General features: G+C 53.8%; 1 protein-coding gene across 2 annotated transcripts in view; it reads left to right on the top strand.

The window, feature by feature from the left end:
• Positions 1-19,904, top strand: part of PHF21B (PHD finger protein 21B) — a 95,001-nt gene that overhangs the window by 68,275 nt on the left and 6,822 nt on the right. The window contains exons 3-8 of one of the 2 annotated variants that reach the window (XM_027107936.1): positions 1,279-1,371; positions 3,414-3,764; positions 6,088-6,228; positions 14,430-14,481; positions 16,858-16,934; positions 19,189-19,243. In XM_027107936.1, coding sequence (XP_026963737.1) covers positions 1,279-1,371; positions 3,414-3,764; positions 6,088-6,228; positions 14,430-14,481; positions 16,858-16,934; positions 19,189-19,243 — 769 coding nt within the window. Of the gene's footprint in view, positions 1-1,278; positions 1,372-3,413; positions 3,765-5,952; positions 6,229-14,429; positions 14,482-16,857; positions 16,935-19,188; positions 19,244-19,904 lie in introns of both variants that reach the window. The other variant, XM_027107935.1, reaches the window with a different exon arrangement.

Genomic DNA, 19,904 nt, shown 5'->3' with positions numbered 1-19,904 from the left:
ATACTTTGTGACGTGGAAATGGCTTTATCCATAGAGATGTATATTGCACCACTGTTTATTAATCAGAAAAGGATGGGAATGAAACCCAAATTCCTAGGAGGATGGGATTGGCTGAGGAAATAGCATTGATGTCTGCTGAATGAAGGACTCTATAACCATGAAAGGGTGATTTATGGAGATTGTAACAACTTCAGGAAACCTTACATGTGTCCTTAAGTACAAGTAGAAAAGCAGGTTACACATCACATTCTGTTTGGTGTGAGTGGTGCTGGGTCTTTGGGTAAAATGAGAGTGGATTCCACTCTGGGGAAATGAGAAAAGACAAGTCTAGGGAAACTGGGAAGGAAGGAAGCTCCAAGTTTAGCATGATTTTTTTTCTTAATTAACCTTCGCTGGTTCTTACTAGTAGCCTCCTTTATTTTGTCAAGATATACATCATGTTTACTAAATAACCTGTCCTGAAATTTGACAGGATTATTGAGGTCACAACTATAGGCAAATTGAGCTGTGTGTGCTTAAGGTGATTTTTATAAATCTAATAAACTCCTTATTCTCCCTTCTCTGTCTTTCCTGCTCTATTCTCTCTCCCTCTTCTCTGTCTCTCAGACTCTCTCCTTCCTTCATTTTCTTTCTGCCCCTTCCTCCCTCCTTTTCACTTTGCATGTTTGTATGTTCATAGGTCAAATAAAATAACAAAAAATGTTTGCCGGGAATCAATATGAAAAAAACCAAACAAACAGGTTACAGAATTCCATGTACAGCTATAGAGAAAACGTACTTAAAAGGAAGCTAATGTGAGACAGTGATAGTGTTCCGGGGATGCCATTCTCTTTCTTTTTCTGGTTTCCAAAATTTCTTGCATGTTACATATTACTTTTGTGATTTAAAAGCTTACCATTAGGGCTTCCCTGGTGGCACAGTGGTTGAGAGTCCGCCTGCCGATGCAGGGGACACGGGTTCGTGCCCCGGTCTGGGAGGATCCCACATGCCGCGGAGCGGCTGGGCCCGTGAGCCATGGCCGCTGAGCCTGCGCGTCCGGAGCCTGTGCTCCGCGACGGGAGAGGCCACAACAGTGAGAGGTCCGCGTACCGCCAAAAAAAAGAAAAAAAAAAAAAAAAAGCTTACCATTAAGAGAGAGGAGAGCAGAGCAGAGTTCGCTGTCTCCGAGGCACCCCTGCGCCGCCAGGCTGGGGAGAGTCGCCGGGTGCCGGCCGGGTGGGGTCGCGTGAGTCCCGGTGCCGTGTCCTGTCTCAGTGCCGCCCTCCTCTTGTCTTCCAGGCTTTGGGAACCATCACTGCAGTGCCTGTCACAGGTCCTCAGGTGAGCTCCTTGCAGAGGTTGGCCGGGCAAGGAGCGGCAGTGCTACCTCAGGTAAGCAGCCTGCGGGTGGGCCCCGGGCTGTCTGTCTGTCTGTCCACAGCCCCTCAGCAGTGAGGTTTAGGTGAGCCCTGAGCTGGGTGTGACGTCATGGGAGTCCCTTTCCTCTCCTGCCTCCTCTGCCTGCCCTTCAGAGGAGATGTTGGGACCAGACCCAGTTTTTCACACACTGAGGAATTGAGAAATCAATTTAGTGGGTCATGACCAGGATTTTTTTTTAATGGAATAAACTAGGCTGGACTAGAAGACAGCAGAAAATACCAAGACGCGTCATAAGCATTTTTTTGTGAACAATTTGTTTCTGGACTGGATCACGACGTAATGGAGATTTTTTTAATATAAATTTATTGATTGATTGATTATTTTTGGCTGCACTGGGTCTTCGTTGCTGCACGCGGGCTTTCTCTAGTTGTGATGAACAGGAGCTACTCTGCGTTGCGGTGCGCGGGCTTCTCGTTGCGGTGGCTTCTCTTGTTGCAGAGCACGGGCTCTAGGCATGCAGGCTCAGTAGTTGTGGCACGTGGGCTCAGTAGTTGTGGCTCGCGGGCTCAGTAGTTGTGGCTCGCAGGCTCTAGAGCACAGACTCGGTAGTTGTGGTGCACGGGCTTAGTTGCTCCGCAGCACGTGGGGTCTTCCCAGTCCAGGACTCGAACCCGTGTCCCCTGCATAGCAGGCAAATTCTTAACCACTGCGCCACCAGGGAAGTCCTAATGGAGATCTTTGAATATGGGTCACAGTCAAAAAAGTGTTAGAAGCTCTGGACAAAAGGATGCATTTCAGGAGACGGTGCAGACGCCAGGCCTTGGGCCTGGGTTCCAGCCGGGGTCCCCCGCTGGGCCCTGCACTTTGGGCAAGTCACCTGGGCTGCGTCTCCTCGTCTGCAGAGAGGGTGGTGCCAGTGCCTCCCTGGCGGCCGTGAGGACTGAATCGGGGCACAAAGCCTTTGTAGCCGGGCCTGGTCTGGAGCAGAAGCCTGCTGGGTACCGCCCGGCACGCAGCTTTGTGGGGCACCTGCTGCTGAGCTGCGAGGGGCTGCCGGCTGCACAGGCGACAACGGCTCCTGCCTGTCCTGGGGCCGCAGGCCTGGGCCGATGCCCCCAGCTCGAGGACAGTGAGCGGCGGCTGCCCTGGGCCCTCTGGTCCTTGTGGCAGCCTCGCTGAATGCCCACCTGTGCTGAATCAGACAGGATCCTGTCCCCCAGAGGCTCAGATTCCAGGAGGGGGACAGACAAGGAGCCAGACGATTTGAACCCAGAGTGATTGGCCTGAGTCAGAAGGATCCACGGGAGCTATGGGAGCCTCGAGGAGGCTCATAGCCTGCCTGGGGGTCAGGGAGGGCTTCCTGGAGGAGATGGTGCTAGAAGCAGGGCTCCGAGGGTAGGAAGTCTTGGTAGTCCAAGGTGGAGGCAGGCCTCAGGGGACGAGCACCCCAGAAGGATACTGGAGCATGCGGACACGGGGGTGAGAAAAGGAGGCAGGTGGCAGTGGGGAGACCGGAACCGCAGGCCTGGCGGCACTGGAAGGAGAAGTGGGAGCAGGCATAGCTCTGGAGACGTCAGCAGAGGCCTTCTGGGGGCCTTGGATGTGGAGTAACGGAGCTGAGCTTTGCCTGTCCGTGACTTAATGGCTGTGGGGAGCTACGGAAGGCTTTTGAGCAAGGGAGGGTCAGGACTGGGGCTCCAAGGAAAGGCTTCTGCTCAAGGTCAGTGCTGTCTTCCTAGGAGTTTTCACTCCCACGTACACCCCTCAACTGTAAAAGTCCAAGGGCCACCTCTCCCTCTGCCCCAATATATGCGCGCGCGCGCACACACACACACACACACACGCACACACCCGCGACCAGAGCCCCCGGGCCAGTCAGTGCACGCCCAGGACCTGGGCAGCCTTGGCAGGTCCATGGTTTCTCCGCTGCCGTCTCCTCACCTCTAACGTGGGAGTCCCTGACCAGGTCATGTCTGTGCCCCTGTCATCTGCCCTGGCTGTCATCACCCCGTCTGTGTGTCTATCTGACCGTGCCACTGTCCCTCCCTCCCCAGGTTAGGCCAAAGACTTTGATTCCAGACAGCCTCCCCGTCACCCCGGGCCGGGACCGGCCACCCAAGCAGCCCCCAACCTTCCAGAAGGCCACCGTGGTCAGTATCAAGAACCCCAGCCCAGCCCTCCCCACTGCCAACAACACCGTGAGCCATGTGCCAACGCCCGGCAGCCAGCCCCGTGCCCTTGCCGAGCCTGCCACCGTCACCTCTCCTCTGAGCAGTGCCGGGGTGGCCTACGCCCTCATCTCCACCGCCCCCAGCAATGCCACCGCCATGGCCCCCAGCACCGCCGTGTCCGTGGTCAGCGACAGCGTCAAAGTCCAGCCCCTCCTCATCAGTGCCGACAACCAGGTGAGGGCGCCCGCGGGCAGGCTCCCCAAGGGGCCAGGTGAAGGGGGCCCGGGCAGAATGAATGACCAGATGGCGGAACGATTAGATGGTCAAAGGAATGGATGGAGTGGGAACAGAGGACTGAATGAACAGCGTGGGAATGAACAATAAGTGAATGAATCAGTGCATAAATGGGGGGTGGAGGGGGCGTGTACAAATGAATGAATGAGTCAGTGGTAGAATGAACGGTGTGTGAATGAGGGTGTGGATGAATGAATGAATTGGCGTGGGAATAATGGGGGTACAAGGGAATGAATATGTGAACAAAAGACTGTGTGGCTGAATGAATTAATACCAGTAGGAAACGAATGATTGGTCGATGGATGAATTACTTCACTTGTTGGAATAATTAATTAATAAAACGCGTGGCCAAGTGGACCACTGGAAGAGTCTCTGCCAATGGAGGGAGATAGTCAAGGACTTTTTGGACCCCGGGTGCCTGAACGGAATATCTCTGATTTGTTGCCAAGATTTAAAACTAAAACTAAGATCCTCTTCCTGTTCCCGTCTGAGCTCCTTGATGATGTGTGAGGTGTTTGGGGCTGCATAGGAGGTTCCATTTCCTCTCTTTGGTCTCTTTTCCTCTGTTTCCAATTCAGGGGTCCACCAGGCTGCCCCTCTCTTGCTTATGGCCCGTGTCCCCTATTTCCCAGCCCTAGTGTCAGCCACTTTCCTGCAGCCGTATGTTATTGCACTCAGTACATTTCTGGGTATGTTTTTGAGCTCTCCCACTTATGGACAGTATCGCCAAGGATTCTCCAAGCCTAAAGAGTTATCGCCAGCCAGGGTCGGATGGCAAGTTCCAGTGAGGAAACGCGCACCCCAGGATGGGACCTGGTCCAGAGGGGGAGCTTAGCAGACGTTTGTTGGTTGAGTGTGCTTGTTTCACTGCAACCTCACTAGCATCCAGTGTTGTCATTTTTAAATGCTTTTTGCTCCTTTAGTTGATGCAGACAGATGCTGGTCGTTGAAAGCGGAATTCCTTTGGTTAGTATTGAACTTGAAGGTTTCCCTGTACTTTTCAAGAATCCTGTCTCCTTCCATGTGACTCATCTGAGGGTATTCTTTGCCCCTTTTTCTGGGGGGATCTTACTGTTTTCTTCCCATGGATATAAAAAGGGAGCATTTTTTTCCATCCAGAGAATTCTGGGATTTCAAAATTATGTTACAAAGAAGAACAAAGTCCTTTCCCTTAAGCCAGCAGAAAAATGGGATGCATTTTCTCTTCATGTGTAAGAGGTTCAAATTCACAAGTCACAGAAAAAGAAAAAAAGAAAAAAAAAAGTCTGCTGCAAGTATCCGAGGAAACAATTCACAAGTCACTATGTGTTCTTAGGAGGGAAAAACAGTTCGAGTCACTCCTGGTTGAGGCCAGACCCAGGGCTGCTCCTGGTAGATTCTTTCACCTAGATCCATGAAAAAGATAACGATTCTTTCCCAGTTCAATGTCCAAAAACATAAATAAGCTAGATGATTCACAGGTGAAGGCGATTGTGGCCTAGGGAGAGGCCGGGCAGCAGAAGTCAATCTCAGACTTCTCAGCTCCAGGCACCTCACCCCAACCAATGAGCCCTGAGCCCCATGGGGACCGCTGGATCGGGGCTGCTCTGCCTGATGCTGAGTGGGGTCTAGACTCCCCTCCCCCTCTCCATCCCCCCAGGATTGGCAGGGCCCCTCAGAGTGAGCAAAACGGGACCTCCTTTCTCCCACCTGCCCGAACCCCCAGGCCAGGTTTGAGCACCTCGGAAACAGTGGCCTGGGGAGGGGGGAGCAGGGCAGGCAGCCAGACAGACCCGGGAAGGGTCCCAGCCCCTCTGCTACCTAACCTGATGAGCTCAGGCAGGGAGCAGTTCTGAGCCCTCTCAGCCTCAGTTTTCCTGCATGTGAACTGGGGAGAAAGAAACCAACCTGCCTTGAGTGTTCCTTCCGCCTGAATCTTCACAGCCTGCCTGGAAGTAGGTATTGCGAAGGTGTTACTGATAAGGAAGCTGAGGCTCAGAGATGTGAAGTGACCTCCCCGAGGCCACACAGCCGGGAGCCAGTAGCACAGGATTGGACCCAGGCCTTCTGGTTCCTAAACCAGGACCGTTTCTCGTGCAGACTCTCCTTAGGGTGCAGGCACCCCATGGACTGGAGAGGTGGGTGCAAGCCTCCTCGTTCCTCTGTGATACCGCCGTTCGAGGCCCCGTGCCCGTCTGGGGCGGACACACCTGGCCCTGGGCTCTGTGGGCCTGCCTTCCCTGGGCCCTCCCGTTCCCCCCTCACCCCTCTGCCCCGTCCCCAGGTCATCATCATTCAGCCTCAAGTGCAGACGCAGCCCGAGAGCACGGCGGAGTCGCGGCCGCCCACAGAGGAGCCATCTCAGGGAGCTCAGGCCACCAAAAAGAAGAAGGAAGACCGGCCCCCGAGCCAGGAGAACCCCGAGGTGGGTGGCTGTGGTCTGGGGGCCGCTGTAGGACACGGCTGCCCAGGGAGTGGGGACGGGCCTCACCCCAACAAGCCCAGAGCACAGCCGCCCTGGGCCGTGGGAGCTCCAGGCAGCACTGGCCCAGTGAGCTGAGGTCTCAGCCGTTGTGTGTCCGGGATTTGCTGGCGCTAAGCGGCAGCGTGGGGCAGTGGTTAGCACCAGCCGTAGACCAGACCGCCTGGACTTGCATCGCAGCGCAGGTGTGGCGGGGTGCGCGGGGGTGGGGAGCAGATCGCGTCCGTTTCCTCATCTGTGAGGACGGCACGGATGAGTCTGCCTTCCTGGCGGCGTTTTTGGGAGGATCTCGTGAGTCAGTGTCTGCCGAGGCCCCAGAACAGTGCCTGGGCACTGCTGGCTGTGACCCACCACCCCAAGCCCCCGCTGTCCCCACCCGTCCCCCTGTCCTCAGGACCCTCCGTCCAGGGGACAGCGCTGCTCTTGGCACACGTGGCCCTAAAGCAGCCCTGCTCCTCCCTCCACCCCACTGTTCCCTGAATGTCTGAAGGTGGCACAGCAGGACCCTGAAGGCCTTAAACATCAGCTCTTTGTGGGATTTTTGGTCACAGCAAGCGACATCCTTGTGTTCCTGCTTGCATCCTCAGCCGTCCTGGGCCCAAATCACCACCCCCTGGGCCCTTCTCCATGTGACTGCCCCTGCTTAGCCCCCATTTCTCTCCCTATTGACTGCTTTATCTTACAAGATTCCCTTCAGAAACCATCTCCTCCAGGCAGCCTTCCCTGACCACCCATCCCCAGCAGGCAGAAGAGATCCCTCTGGGCTCCTCCCATTCCTTCTGATTCTTTTTATCAAAGTGCTGTCATCCAAAGAAGTCATTCATCCATTCATGTATTTGTCAATCATGTCTTAGCCTTTGCTGCAGGCCAGGCTCTGGGCTGAGGGTGGGGACACTGAGACGGGGCAGATGTAGTTTGTCCCGGCTCTAGGGAAACTCACTCCTACTGGCAGACACAGGCACGGCCACTAGGACTTGAACTTGGGTTAAAAAATTGTCAGGTGTCATCAGAGAGTTACAGATTCTGAGCTGTGGGAGATCCAGGGAGAGGGAGAGAGCCGTGTGTCCATCTGGAAGGACTGCGGAAGGCCTTGCAGGGGAGGGGCACAATCGAAGGGACCAGGGGAACAGGTAGGGTTTCAGTAAAAGAGCAAGAGGCAGGGGGAGGGCACTGCCCGGGCAGAAGGGAAAGGACTCAGCACTCCCAGGAAAGTCAGCTGGTCTGTTTGGACCGTGGGTAGCACGTGTGCCTGAGAATTTCTAGACGTGGGGCTACAGACGGACATCGGAGCCCAGTCCTGGGAGACCCGATGCACGCTGCTCAGGTGGGACTTGATTTCGTGGGTAGTGGGGAGCCATGGAGTATCTTTGAGCAGGAGAGTGACTTGGCTATTGTCCTTTGAGATGTCTAGAAAGCCTTCTGGGAATTCAGAGTCGACCACTCACCGAGGCTGAGATGGAGCCAGTCTCCTCTGTGGCCTCAGGCCCAGTTTTGTCTCAAGAGAGACAACCCATTCCATTTGGTGGCAATGTATGAGCTCCTACCGCGTGCGGGGTGAGGCCCGGGCCAGCTCGCAGCTCAGGCTCCCGTGAGCACGCTTCTGTCCTCCCATGAGGTTTGCTGCACCCTTAATTTTCGGGAAGGTTTTCTGGGTACATTCTCTTTGTTCTTTCAAAGTATATCTTAGTCAATTATTGTGCATTTATACAATTAGTATAATTACAGCTAATTACATAATTAGTGTAAATACGTGTAATGACTTAAATAGAACTTGCAATTACAACACGTCCTGGTGTAAAAATCCTTATTAAAGTTGCTTTCAGAAGGGGGCTGGGAGCAGTCGTGCTGCACAGACACGGGTTTCGTGGCGGCCTTTGAACCTGTTCGTGAAGGATCTAAGTCAGGAGCACTTGAGGCCAGAGCAGCAGCTGCCCCAGGAACTTCACCAGCTGAGCCAGGCGCGGGCTCGGGTCCTGGGGTGGGGCGTGGATTTGGGGTAAAGAGACACTGACGGTTGTCTGTAAGGCTCAGCTGTACGGTGGCTTCTGGGGTAGCGGCTGTCGAGGTCCCAGTGTGCATACACCCCACACGCACGGCACCTCTGAGCCCACAGGCGCCTGTGAGATGAGATGAGATGACAGTGCCCACCCGAGACATCGAAGGGACCCGCGCAGTGAGCCCACCTCTCTCCCGAGTGAGCCTGTGTAGCTAACTGTGCTTCCTCCCCTTTTCTCCCGCATCCTCCCAGCAGCTCTGCGAAGCAGGTGGGGCAGGAATTACAGGGTTCATCGTACAAACGAGGAGGCGGGCTGAGAGAGGCCAGCGTGTCCGCCCCTCGACCCAGACAGAACCAGGGCTCCAGACTCCTGCCCCAGGCCCCATAGTCTCCTTCCTGTCCCAAGTCCTCTGCCTTCTTTAGGACAGAGCCTGGCCTTTTCTGTGCTACTCATTATTCTGGCCTCGGGCAGCATCTGTCCAAGCTGGTCACCCTCAGATTCGCACGTGCCCTGTGGAATGACAGCCAGAGCAGGAGTTCCAGCCCTGTTCCAGCCCTGCCACACGCCAGCCCCGGCCGCCTCTCTGGGCAAGACCCGTGCACACAGATGCTCCCTCCTTCCACGCCATCCCTGCTGCCACAGCCCCGGCTCCTGCCCTGGCCCTGCCCGGGCCCTGCCCAGGCCCCCAACCCCTAGATGGGTTCTTCCCTGCAGCTAGATCAGAAATAACCAAGTCACTTGTCGTCTTTTAAAAAAAATTCTTCCATTTAGAATTTATTGAGATGTAATTGGCATATTACATGGTATAAGTTCAAGGTGTGTAACGTAATGATTTGATATATGTATATATTGCAAAATGATCACCAGGGTAATTGTAGTTAACATATCCATCACCTCACATGGTTATTTATTTTTTGTGTGATGAGCACTTTTAAAATCTACTCTCCTAGCAACTTTCAAATTTACAAGACAGTGTTGTTAACTTCAGTCCAGTGCTGTACGGTATTTATTTATCATATAGCTGGAAATTTGTAGCTTTTGACTTACCTTCACCCATTTCCCCCAAGCTCCACCCCCTGTCACTGGCAACCACCAATTTGTTCTCTGTTGCCAAGAGTTGATTTATTTTAAGATTCCATGTATAGGTGAAACCATAGAGCATTTGTGTTTCTCTGTTTGCCTTATTTCTTTCAGCGTAATGCCTTCAAGTTCCATCCACATCATCAAAAATGGCAGGGTCTCCTCAATTTTGTACTGGTCACCCCCTTTCTTGAAAGCCATCGGAGCACAGCCCCCATTAGTATGGCTTTGAGTTCTCGCTTGGACCATACCTCTCTGCTGCAAACCCTCAGCAACAACAGACAGCATGCAGGAAGAGCCAGTAGTAAAGATGTGACTGTGCATCGCTGTGTCCCAGAAACACAGGCAGTGAGCACGACAGATGCCCCAGACCATGGTCCCCAGGTTCAGAATCAGATGAGGGTGACCAGGCGGCTCCCAAGGGGCAGTGGGTCCCCTGAATTCTTCTGGCAAGAGAGGAGCAGAACCAGGCTTCCCTGCTAGTCCAGGAGCCAGCCTGTGCCTGGGGCCACCCCTGGGCTGGGCAAGGCCAGGGTGACTGCAAACTTGCTATAAGGCGAGGGTAAGCAGTAGGGAGAGAAAATGAAACATAGAACAGAGAAGAAAAGAAGCAGTGCCCAAGGTGAGTCTGCAGACAGAATTGTAAAACACACGATGCGATCTAATGCTAAGAAGGACACTCAATAAAATCAACTTTTGGAATGTGAATTTATTCAAGATGAAGCTAATTTTGTGGCGTATTTGTAGCAGTGACTTTTAAATATGTTTAGGATACTCAAAGAAGTTAAAAATAAAGGAATAACATTCACTTGAAATAAATAAGGAATAATGAAGCCAAAAAATCATGAAAATAAAACATCAGACAGTTACAAAAATTATTTGAACATCTGGTAATGAAAAACACGGTGATTGAGATAAAAAAAAATTACTAGACAGGATGAACAGAAGTAATTAGTGCTTTGGAATATGGTACCACAGAGATAGCACAGAGATGCAAAGAAGCATAAAAAATTATATATATGTAATTTTATATATAAAATTATATATGTATAAATTATATATTCACATATATATATGAAGCAGCAGAACTGAGTGGTGTGGGCGGGGCCTTGCTGACGGCCAAGGAGCTGCAGGTTGCAGAAAGACTCATCCGTGCTGAGGATCACAAGTCTGTATTCAAGTGCAAAAAGGCAGTGTCTGTGAGCCGCACTTGGGGTAGACAGGGCTGGGACCACACAAAGGGATATGGAAAGAGAACCTCCGTAAGGCCTCCAGGAGCAGAGAAGGTGCCACAGACCCTCCTTGACCTTGTTGGGCAGCAAGGAGGCGTGATTAAACAGAATCCCACTGAGGCGCCGTATGTGAAGAGTGAAGTCGGTACAAAGCCACCCTGAGGAGAAATATAGAAAGAGAAGCAATTTTTACCATAAATAAAAAACACGACCTCCAAAGTCCAGTATTCTACGATGAATCAAAAGAAAGAAATCAATACAGTAATCACTACTAAGAAGGAAGCTGCAGTGCCGAAAGACAAGGGCTGAGGGAAGAGATGGCCATTTAGGCCGAAGTACTGGAGAGAGGGAAACGTGAGCTGGAAATTTTCAGGAAAAATTAGGAAGACCATCACATAACTACATAACTGGGGGAGCACAGGGCACCATAGTCACAGCAGAAGACAGAGGAAGACCTAGCAGGCAGGAGCGAGAGAAGTATACAAAACAGAAAAGAAAGAATGGATTTTTAAATATTAGGAAGTGGTACCTAGAGAAGACAAGCAAAGAAGGTACAACAGGTGGATAATTGGAGGCTTTAAAGAAGAAAACCAGGATGACGGGGCAGAAGAGCTACAGTAAAACTTTCCCACGGTTCCCTGCGATATGAATTTGGCTATAACGTGGTAGGCAGTTTGCTCCTGTTATGTCGGTGATGGTGGGCTGAAGTTGTGTTCTGCGGAGGAAGGGCTGGAGGGAAGGGAAGGCCGAGTGGGGAACCAGGAGGCAGAGCATGGGCTCCGCTAGTATTGGCCCAGCCCAGCCTTCCCAGTTCAGGCCAGTGAAGGGGGTGCCAGGACTGGCAGATTCCTAGAGGCCACTGTCCATTCAGCCACAGGACCCTGGAAGTGACACTGCAACCAGGTGGCACCAAACTGCAGCCTGCACTGGCATCGACTGGCTGGAGACTTGCTGGACCTCAGAACCCCTGTTTGAGCAGGTCTGCGGCCACCTCAGTCGTCTTTCGTAGTCTTGTGTTGACGTGAGCACACGTCTTCCAGGACTGAATCTGATGGGCCTGAGTTTTCACGGTGTGGTGTTGCCTCACTGTTTTTAGAAGGCAATTCAAGGGGCTTCCCCGGTGGCACAGTGGTTGAGAATCCGCCTGCCAATGCAGGGGATGTGGGTTCGAGCCCTGGTCCAGGAAGATCCCACATGCCACTGAGCAACTAAGCCCGTGCGCCACAACTACTGAGCCCATGTGCCACAACTACTGAAGCCCACGCGCCTAGAGTCCGTGCTCCGCAACAAGAGAAGCCACCGCGATGAGAAGCCCGTGCACTGCAGGAAGAGTAGCCCCTGCTCGCCACAACTAGAGAAAGCCAGTGTGCAGTAACGAAGACCCAAAGCAGCCCAAATAATAATAATTTTAAAAACTTTAATTAAAAAGTAATTCAAGAAAATTTACTGAAATGAAAGGAGACTTTAATTTCTATACTGCAAGGACACACTAGGTTCCAGGGGAAGTTGACGTGTGTGCTGGGTTAACATTGGGTCACAGCCCAGTAAAGTCATTGGCTTTTTTTTTTTTTTTTTTGCGGTACGCAGGCCTCTCACTGTTGTGGCCTCTCCCGTTGCGGAGCACAGGCTCCGGATGCGCAGGCCCAGTGGCCATGGCTCATGGGCCCAGCCGCTCCGTGGCATGTGGGATCCTCCCGGACCGGGGCACAAACCCGCGTCCCCTGGCATCGGCAGGTGGACTCTCAACCACCGTGCCACCAGGGAAGCCCAGTCACTGACTTCTAATGGAAACGAGAGGATCCGTAGGCATCCAGGCAAAAGCAATCAAGTCGCTTTAGAGGGAGAACAACTGGGCCGGCTTCTAACTTTTCCACGGCAACATTCAGTCCAGAGCACAGGAGAGCGGGGAGAGAGAAGGGGACCCAAGGCTCTTAGGTGCAGCCAGGATGTCCTTCACGTTGAAAGGCCACAGACTAAAGGTTCTAAATCTGCCAAGAACTCAGGAAATGTTGTTCCCATGAGCCATTCGTGAGAAACTACTAGAAACTCAACCCCCATCGACCACGAGACGCTTGGGAAAGCTTGGCACCAACGCTGGTTGAGCGTCGTGCATACTTAACTACGGAGTAAAACAAACAGGATAAGGGTGCTGGCACAGAATGTAAATATTACATGTACGAGATGACACATAAATATTAATGTGTAAGATTCACCTAAGTGAGCAGAGAGCGAGGGAGAGAAGGGAGAGAGGAGGAATGAGCTCTCAGATTGTCGCGTTTGTGGAGTTGGAACTGTCAGTGGATCGAAGAATATGATTTAAAGGTGACAGATTGAGGCAAACTATTTTCAACAGCATTGAAGTAACTGGAAAGAAGGAGTAAACAGTCGCTATTTGAGATGCTGTAGAAAACCCGGGAGACTCTCACCGGAAAAACTGCTGCAGACAATGAGAGAATTCAGCGTGGCCGCCGGTGTGGTAACTTACAAACGTCAGTAGTCTTTAGAGAAACGCACAGCAACCTGTTAGAAGCTTTCTAGAGAACTGCATTTGCGATCGCAACAGAAGGATGAAATGCCAAGGAATAAACAACGACGATCGATACCTGTTTGAGGAAAAGTTTGAAACTCCTGAAGACAAAGAACAGAAGCACCTTGTGGTTTTGGAGAGGAAAATGTAATATTATTAGGTTGTCATTATGTCCTAAGTTAATTTATAATTTTAGCATCATCCCAGGAAATATACCAACTGATTCCCTCGTTCTCAGAACTACCGAAGATGGTTTCTAAATTTCACATGAAAAAATAAACAAGTGGAGCCGAGGAAGCTCAGAACAGGAAAAAACAGGGACGGGATTCTAATGCCGTCAGATTACTGTAAAGCCTTGAGAACTACAAGTGAGGTGGTAGCTTATGAATAGATGGGAAGATTTAAGGAACGGAATAGAGGGCCGTGTGTGTGTGTGTGTGTGTGTGTGTGTGTGTGTGTGTGTGTGAGTGTGTGTGTGTATGATTCACTCCTCAAATCAGTGAAAAGCGGACAGATGGAATTTTCAATCAATGGTATTGGAAAAAACGAGTGGCCACATGGAATAAAATGAATCCATGTATACCGTATACAACGGGATGGATGCCAAATAGGTCAGAAATTTAAATGGAAAAAGTGAAACTCTAGGTACTAAGATAAAACGTAAGCAACTTGCTTTCTAAACTCAGAGTCTCTAGCTAAGATGCAAAAATCCAGACACTGCAAAGGAAAATACTGATAAATTCTACTACGTACAATTTTTTAATGGTCTATATGGCCAAAAAAAAAAAGCACCAGTGGGACCTAATCCCCACCTCCCTAGATGTGGGCTGTGCGCCGTGACCTCCTCCCAAAGGTGACAGTGTGGACGGTGGGTGGGGTAAAGAGGAACTTTGCAGAGCAGACGCCTGACAACCACACCTCAGCCAGGTGACCAAGGTCAACATCACAGTGATCGGCCATGTTGACGGCGCGTGCAGCGCGCCGAGGGGATGGGACGAGGGCCCTTCACCTCTGTGGTCTCCCTGCAAAACCCAGGACCCCAGTCTAATCCTGAGAAAAACACCAGGCAAATCCCAGACAAGGGGCTGCCTACAAAATTCCTGGTCGGTCCTCCTCAGACGGCCAAGGTCATCCAAAAGAAGGCAGTCTGAGAAACCGTCACAGCCCAGAGGAGCCGAGGAGACAGGATGACTGACGTCATATGGGGTCCTGGGTGGGGTCCCGGGACAGAGAAAGAGCATGAAATGAAAACTAAGGAAACCCAAAACAGAAAAGCTGCGTTAACCCTTCTCTGTTTCCTTCCCTCAGAAAATCGCCTTCATGGTAGCGCTGGGCCTGGTGACGACGGAGCATCTGGAAGGTGAGGACCCTTGTGGCGGAGCTGGGCCTGGCCCACGGGATGGGGCGGGGGGTTGCTGAATTGGCATCAGACAGAAGCAGTGGGTCTCGGATTCCCGGTCAGATGGCAGCACCCGGGTGTGACCCACCTTCTGCGTGGTTGGTGCCAAGTGCCAGGTGGTCATCACGAAGACCAGGGCGCCTGCCCGCTCTCCCAGCTTGTGACTGTGCACGAAACCCACTGTGTCTATTGAAGGGACCTTGGGCATTCCCTGCCCCCCAGTTGGAGGCAGCACAGTGAAGTGATAAGAGCAAGGTGCCCAGCTCGGCCGTTACTAACTACTCAGGCTTGGGCAAGTCCCCCAGCTCCTCTGGGCCTCAGTTTCTCTGTCTGTGTAATGGGATAACAACCCACCCTTCCTCCTGGGATTGTTGTGAAGAACCAAGAGGAGTGCCAGGCACCACCTCCCCTGCTGTTGAACTGGTCCATGGGTCCCGTCTGCCCCCAAACCCATCGGTGGAAATCAGAACATTATTTGAGCAGACAGGTCAGTGTAACACTACAGGTGCTGTTTGACTTTACCGATGGGCTCAATCACAAACGAGCTCTGTGCATCGTCATAGAATCTAAGGGCCTGGAAAGATGGAAACCAACCTTCTGGTTGCACTTGTGGGGAAGCTGAGGCCAGAGAAGTTGATTCTCTTGCTCGAGGTCCCACAGCCAGTCAGTATCAGGCCCAGGCTGGAATCCAGGTCTCCTGACTCCCAGCTCAGGGTGTTCTCCACGATTCTGACCTCACCGCTAAAGATATTTTATAAAGTGAAAACATCCCTACACCCCAAGTAAATCTGGATTTGGGAAGGAAAATTCACTTGCTTTTCCTCCTTAAAATCGAGGAAAGGAAGGGAATGAACTGAATCCCCCAGTGCCCGAGGCACTTACAGGCTTTAATCTCAGGTGGAGGTTCTCTCCATCACAGCAGGTGAGTAACTGAAGCCTGGGGAAGGGAAGGGACCTGGGGAGCCCACACAGCTCGCCCGGGCCTCCTGTGCACAACTGAGTCAAACGTGCCCAGGAGGTGGGTCCAGGCCTTTCCACGGCCACCTCCATTTGCATTCCCTGGGTCTGACTCGCTCTCTGGCGGCAGCTGGGGTGTAGATCTGGGTGGCGAGGGACAGGGGTGTGGCCCAGCCCCCCAGCCCCCCAGGCTCCACTGACCTGGCCCCAGTGGGCAAGTCTTATCTGAGCAGCCCCTGCTTGCGGCCCCCTTCCTTCTGCTGTGTGGGGCCGGAAGGGGTTCTCTGAGCTTTCCATCTGAAGGTCTGAATACTCCTGCTTGAACTTGGGTGTGAGGAATCCAGCTGTGTTTGGCAGCCTTTGAGAGCTGTTTATGCTCTGCCTTTGGGGTCATGGAGGCAGCCTGGGGCCGTGGGACTGGCCTGCACATTCACGTCAGTAGTCCCGTGTTCACGTCCTGGCCGTGCTGCTTACAGCTGGGTGACCTTGGGCAGGCTCCTTCCCCACCCTGAACCTCAGTCTCTTCATCTACAACGTGAGGAAAACCACATCTTCAGACTTTTCAGGGGTGTCGTGGCAACTGAGATAAAAACACTCTGCGAATACATTTGGGAATGTTATTATTTTTATAAATTATCCTCATTGTGAAAACTCTCCTCCTTCTCACCCATGATACCCTAAATACTTATTTATTTGGACCCTGTCTTTTCCCAAAGAGGGTCTGAGGTGCCTTACAGGAAACACACGAATAATATTGAAACAGTTTCAAAGAAGAAATCAGGTCCAAGAGACAGAGATTCGGAAATAATGTCAAAACAGCTACACGCAGAGACAGGGCCCACCTGGCAGTCAAAGCAAAGGAAGAAAATGAAAACGAGAAGGGGGAGAGAAAACCCAGTTCTCGAGCTGCATGAGGCCCACCACGCCGGCCCCCATCAGGAGGACTCGTGCCTGGCGTCCTGGGGGTCAGGCTGCCGAACAGAGGCTGCCCCTGCCCTTCCCAGGAGCCCGGAGTCCCACCCTGCAGCTCAGCCAGGCCAGCGTCTGACCAGTGGGCATCTGCTGTCCCCAGGGTCCCATGAGAGACATCCCCGGGCCGGAGGATGGCACACGGGGCCTTGCTGAGAGCAGGTGCCTGGATTCTGGGTACCTCACACCCTCCCACCAGTCAGTCCTTCAGCCTGGGGCCAGCAGGTCTGTCCTGCCTCAGAGTGAGCGATTCCGGGGGCACCCACCCGCCCGGGGCCACTCTGGGGCGCGGATGCTGGGCAGAGAGGCTGCAGGGCAGGAAGGGATGGTGGCGCCCGGGGTTTGCAGAGGAGGCATCCAGGGTCCTGGGGCAGGAAGATGCCAGTAACTGCTGCGTCTGTGCCTTTCCAGAAATCCAGAGCAAGCGCCAGGAGCGGAAGAGAAGAAGCACAGCGAACCCCGCCTACAGCGGCCTCCTGGAGACAGAGGTGAGGGACCCGCCGTCTCCACACCAGCGAATGGGGAGGCTCCCCTGGGCTGGCCTCCCTCACCTGCCCCTCCAGGGATTAGAGTTCGGGGAGTGCTATCAGTAATTCTTTCTTTACCTCCTGGGCTCAGAGGCAATTGAGAGACAGACGCAGAGGATCGGGTGTCAGTGGGGCACCTCACCTAGGCTGCCCTGGGGGGTGTGGTGGGGATGCCGGTTGCATATTATCCAGCACGAGGTCTGGTCGCAGGCAGTGCTGGCCACCTGGGCCTCCCGGGACCACTCAGGCCCAACTTTGGAGCCCGGCCGGCTCGTTGGAGCTCATGACTTGGAGAGCCGAGAATGTGAGGCCACGGAGAGAAAGGCCCGGAAGGGGCCGGGCTGAGTGAGGGTGGTTCCTTGTCTCCCCCGGGGAGGAGGGAAGGGAGCGGCCGTGACTCCAGCTGACTTCCCTCTGCGTGGAGGCGCGAGGCCAGGAACAAGAGTTGTGGCCTGCCATGCCCGGCTTCCCCTCCTTCCGATGCACTGAGCCCAGCTCCCCTTCACACGGCGGTACCCCGGCTCCAAGACTGCTTCCTCACGGTGGGCAGCGTGCACTTTCCCCGGGTAGCCGAAACTGGTAAAATAGGGCATTAAAGTGAACTCCAAGGCAGGGAATTCCCTCCCAATCCAAATCGCGTCCAGACTGCCCGCCCGGGGCCCCGTAAGGAGATGATGAGAGTAACCAGACACCAGCCAGCGATGCAGTGTCAGGACTTAAGGATGCCTTCCAGGGAGCGCCTTGGCCCCCTCCCATCAGCACATTCCCAGGGAGGAACTGAATCCACAATGAGATCTTCTTGCCTTTGCAAATTAAAGTCCACAATTCTAGGCTAAAATCCAGATGTCATCTCCCAGAAGCCGGCTCTGCAGAGGCTGCCAGCGGCCTGGGCTTTCCTAGGGAAAACTCCCTGAAATCTTCCCCTAGGATGGAAGCCGTTGCCTGAAGGCCCCGAAGTCGGGCAGCCCCCTGACGTGGAGCCACGTCTGCAGAGGCCAGGGCCTGGCACATTCCAGAGGGCCCGGACGAGGGCCACCGAAATGCCGTGCTCGCGTCCCTGGGGGTGTTCATCAGCCTGGGCCAGTGGTCCCAAATCTATGGCTCACAAACTGGCCCTCACTGGGAGGGGGGCTCCCGTGGGTGGCCCTGTGGGGAGAGCCCACCTGTGTCTGCGTCGCCTGCCTCCCCGGCCCGCCCGCCTGTCCTTGCTTATACTGTCCCCCGACTCCTGCTCGGAGAACACACGTGTTTATACCCGCTCACTTCCTCCCCAATTTTCTGAGCAAGCCATGTCCTGAGACAGGGCCCCAAGCGCTGGGCCCCATTTGTGAGAGCCACGGAGCCGTTTCCGCATCTCCGCCCAAGGAGACGGTGTGTCCTCTGTGCTCACTGATGGAAGCATCCCCTGCTCTGTGGGCACGGCCGTGACCTCTTCTCCGAAGCCTGTGGCCACGGCCAGAGATGACCTGATGAGTGAATCAAGAGCCGACGCAAAGCCCTGTGACCTTGAGCCCTGGACACATACGTAGCCCAGGAGCAGCCCTTCCGTGGGTCCCTCCCCTGGCCCTGAACGCGGCCCAATCACGTTGAGACAGATGGGTTTACAGCCCGTCACCCAAGTCTAGAACCATCTTCTTGCCACAGCCAAAGCCGTGTCGAACCACCAAAGTCTGAAGCCACGTGGCCTGTGGTTGCTAACGCCACCTTCCGGAGTCGCCAGGAGCTTCCATCTACCCGTGATGTTTTGGGCACTGGGGGCCACTCTTTGTCGTCAGGGTTCCTGGAACTCATGCCGAGAAGTGGGGTTTAGCGAGCCAGTCCATAATACACCTCATTTCCCCACCTGACCCCAGAACCAGCTGAGAAAGAAAATACAGGAGGAACACAGAGGGACAGCCACGTGTCGGCTTTGTTACTGATTTGCCCCCATCGGAGAGCCCTGACTGCCCTTCCTGAATGAGGCAGATGTGCCCACGGGGAACAGGGACGGACCCGCTGGGCAGAGCCTTGGCTGGCTTTTGCCCTGGCCGACCTGTCTCTCCCCCTCCCCACGGCCCTGTGTCTGTACCCGTTTCTGCCTCTGGCCGTGGGTGTCCGGCTGGAGGCCGGAGCCCAGGATGGGGAGCCTGTCCTGGGTGAGCCCTGGGCGGGGTCAGTGTCGCCAAGGAGGGCTCCCCACGATCTGGTGGTTTGGTTTGGTTTTCTGTTCCTGCAGAGGAAGCGGCTGGCGTCCAACTATCTCAACACCCCCCTGTTCCTCACAGCAAGAGGTAAGCACTTCTCCCGCAGGGTAGCTGTGGGCTGGGCTGGGCCGTACCTCCCTCCACTGGCAGCGGCCCGGCTACCCAGCCTGCCCTGTCCACAGCAGCGGCCACATGGCTGCTGACCGGTGGATGGCGCATCACAGCTCACCAGGCCCTCTGCGCCGTGGCCACGCTTGTCCTCACGTACCACGTTACCTCCCTGGGCCTTGGTTTGCTGATCTATAGAAAACGGGCCCATAATAGTCCCGGTCTCTCAGCTGGGACAGTGACAGGAGGGGTGAACATGACAGCACTTTGTAAACCGTCGAGTGCTGTGTACACGCAGGAGCTGTTTTTGCCACTGGATGGTATGATTTCCAGAAATTAAAAAGAAAACTGTTTTTTGTGATCATTAAAATATGTGGTTTGGCATCACTCACTAGAATGGAAGTGCTTTATGGCTGAAGACGAGTTGACAGTAAGTCACTCTGAGGGATCCCTGGAGCAATGTTTCCTCCGCAGGACAGCTCACTGCTGCCATGTGCCTCAGGGAGCTCAGGGGCCACGGTGAACCTACCTCTGGGTGGGTCCTGGCCATGACTGGGGCAGAGACCTTTACTTCCATGGTGCCCTGGATGAGAACCCAGGTGTCACTGGGGCCTGTGATACTCCCATCAGGCCCTGGGTG

Source organism: Aethalodelphis obliquidens, unplaced genomic scaffold, assembly GCF_003676395.1.
Source record: "Aethalodelphis obliquidens isolate GAN/ISIS:26980383/991018 unplaced genomic scaffold, ASM367639v1 scaffold8, whole genome shotgun sequence".
Classification (NCBI taxonomy): Eukaryota; Metazoa; Chordata; class Mammalia; order Artiodactyla; family Delphinidae; genus Aethalodelphis; species Aethalodelphis obliquidens.
Note: the sequence above shows the minus strand (reverse complement) of the source record. Positions and strands in the feature narration are given on the sequence as shown.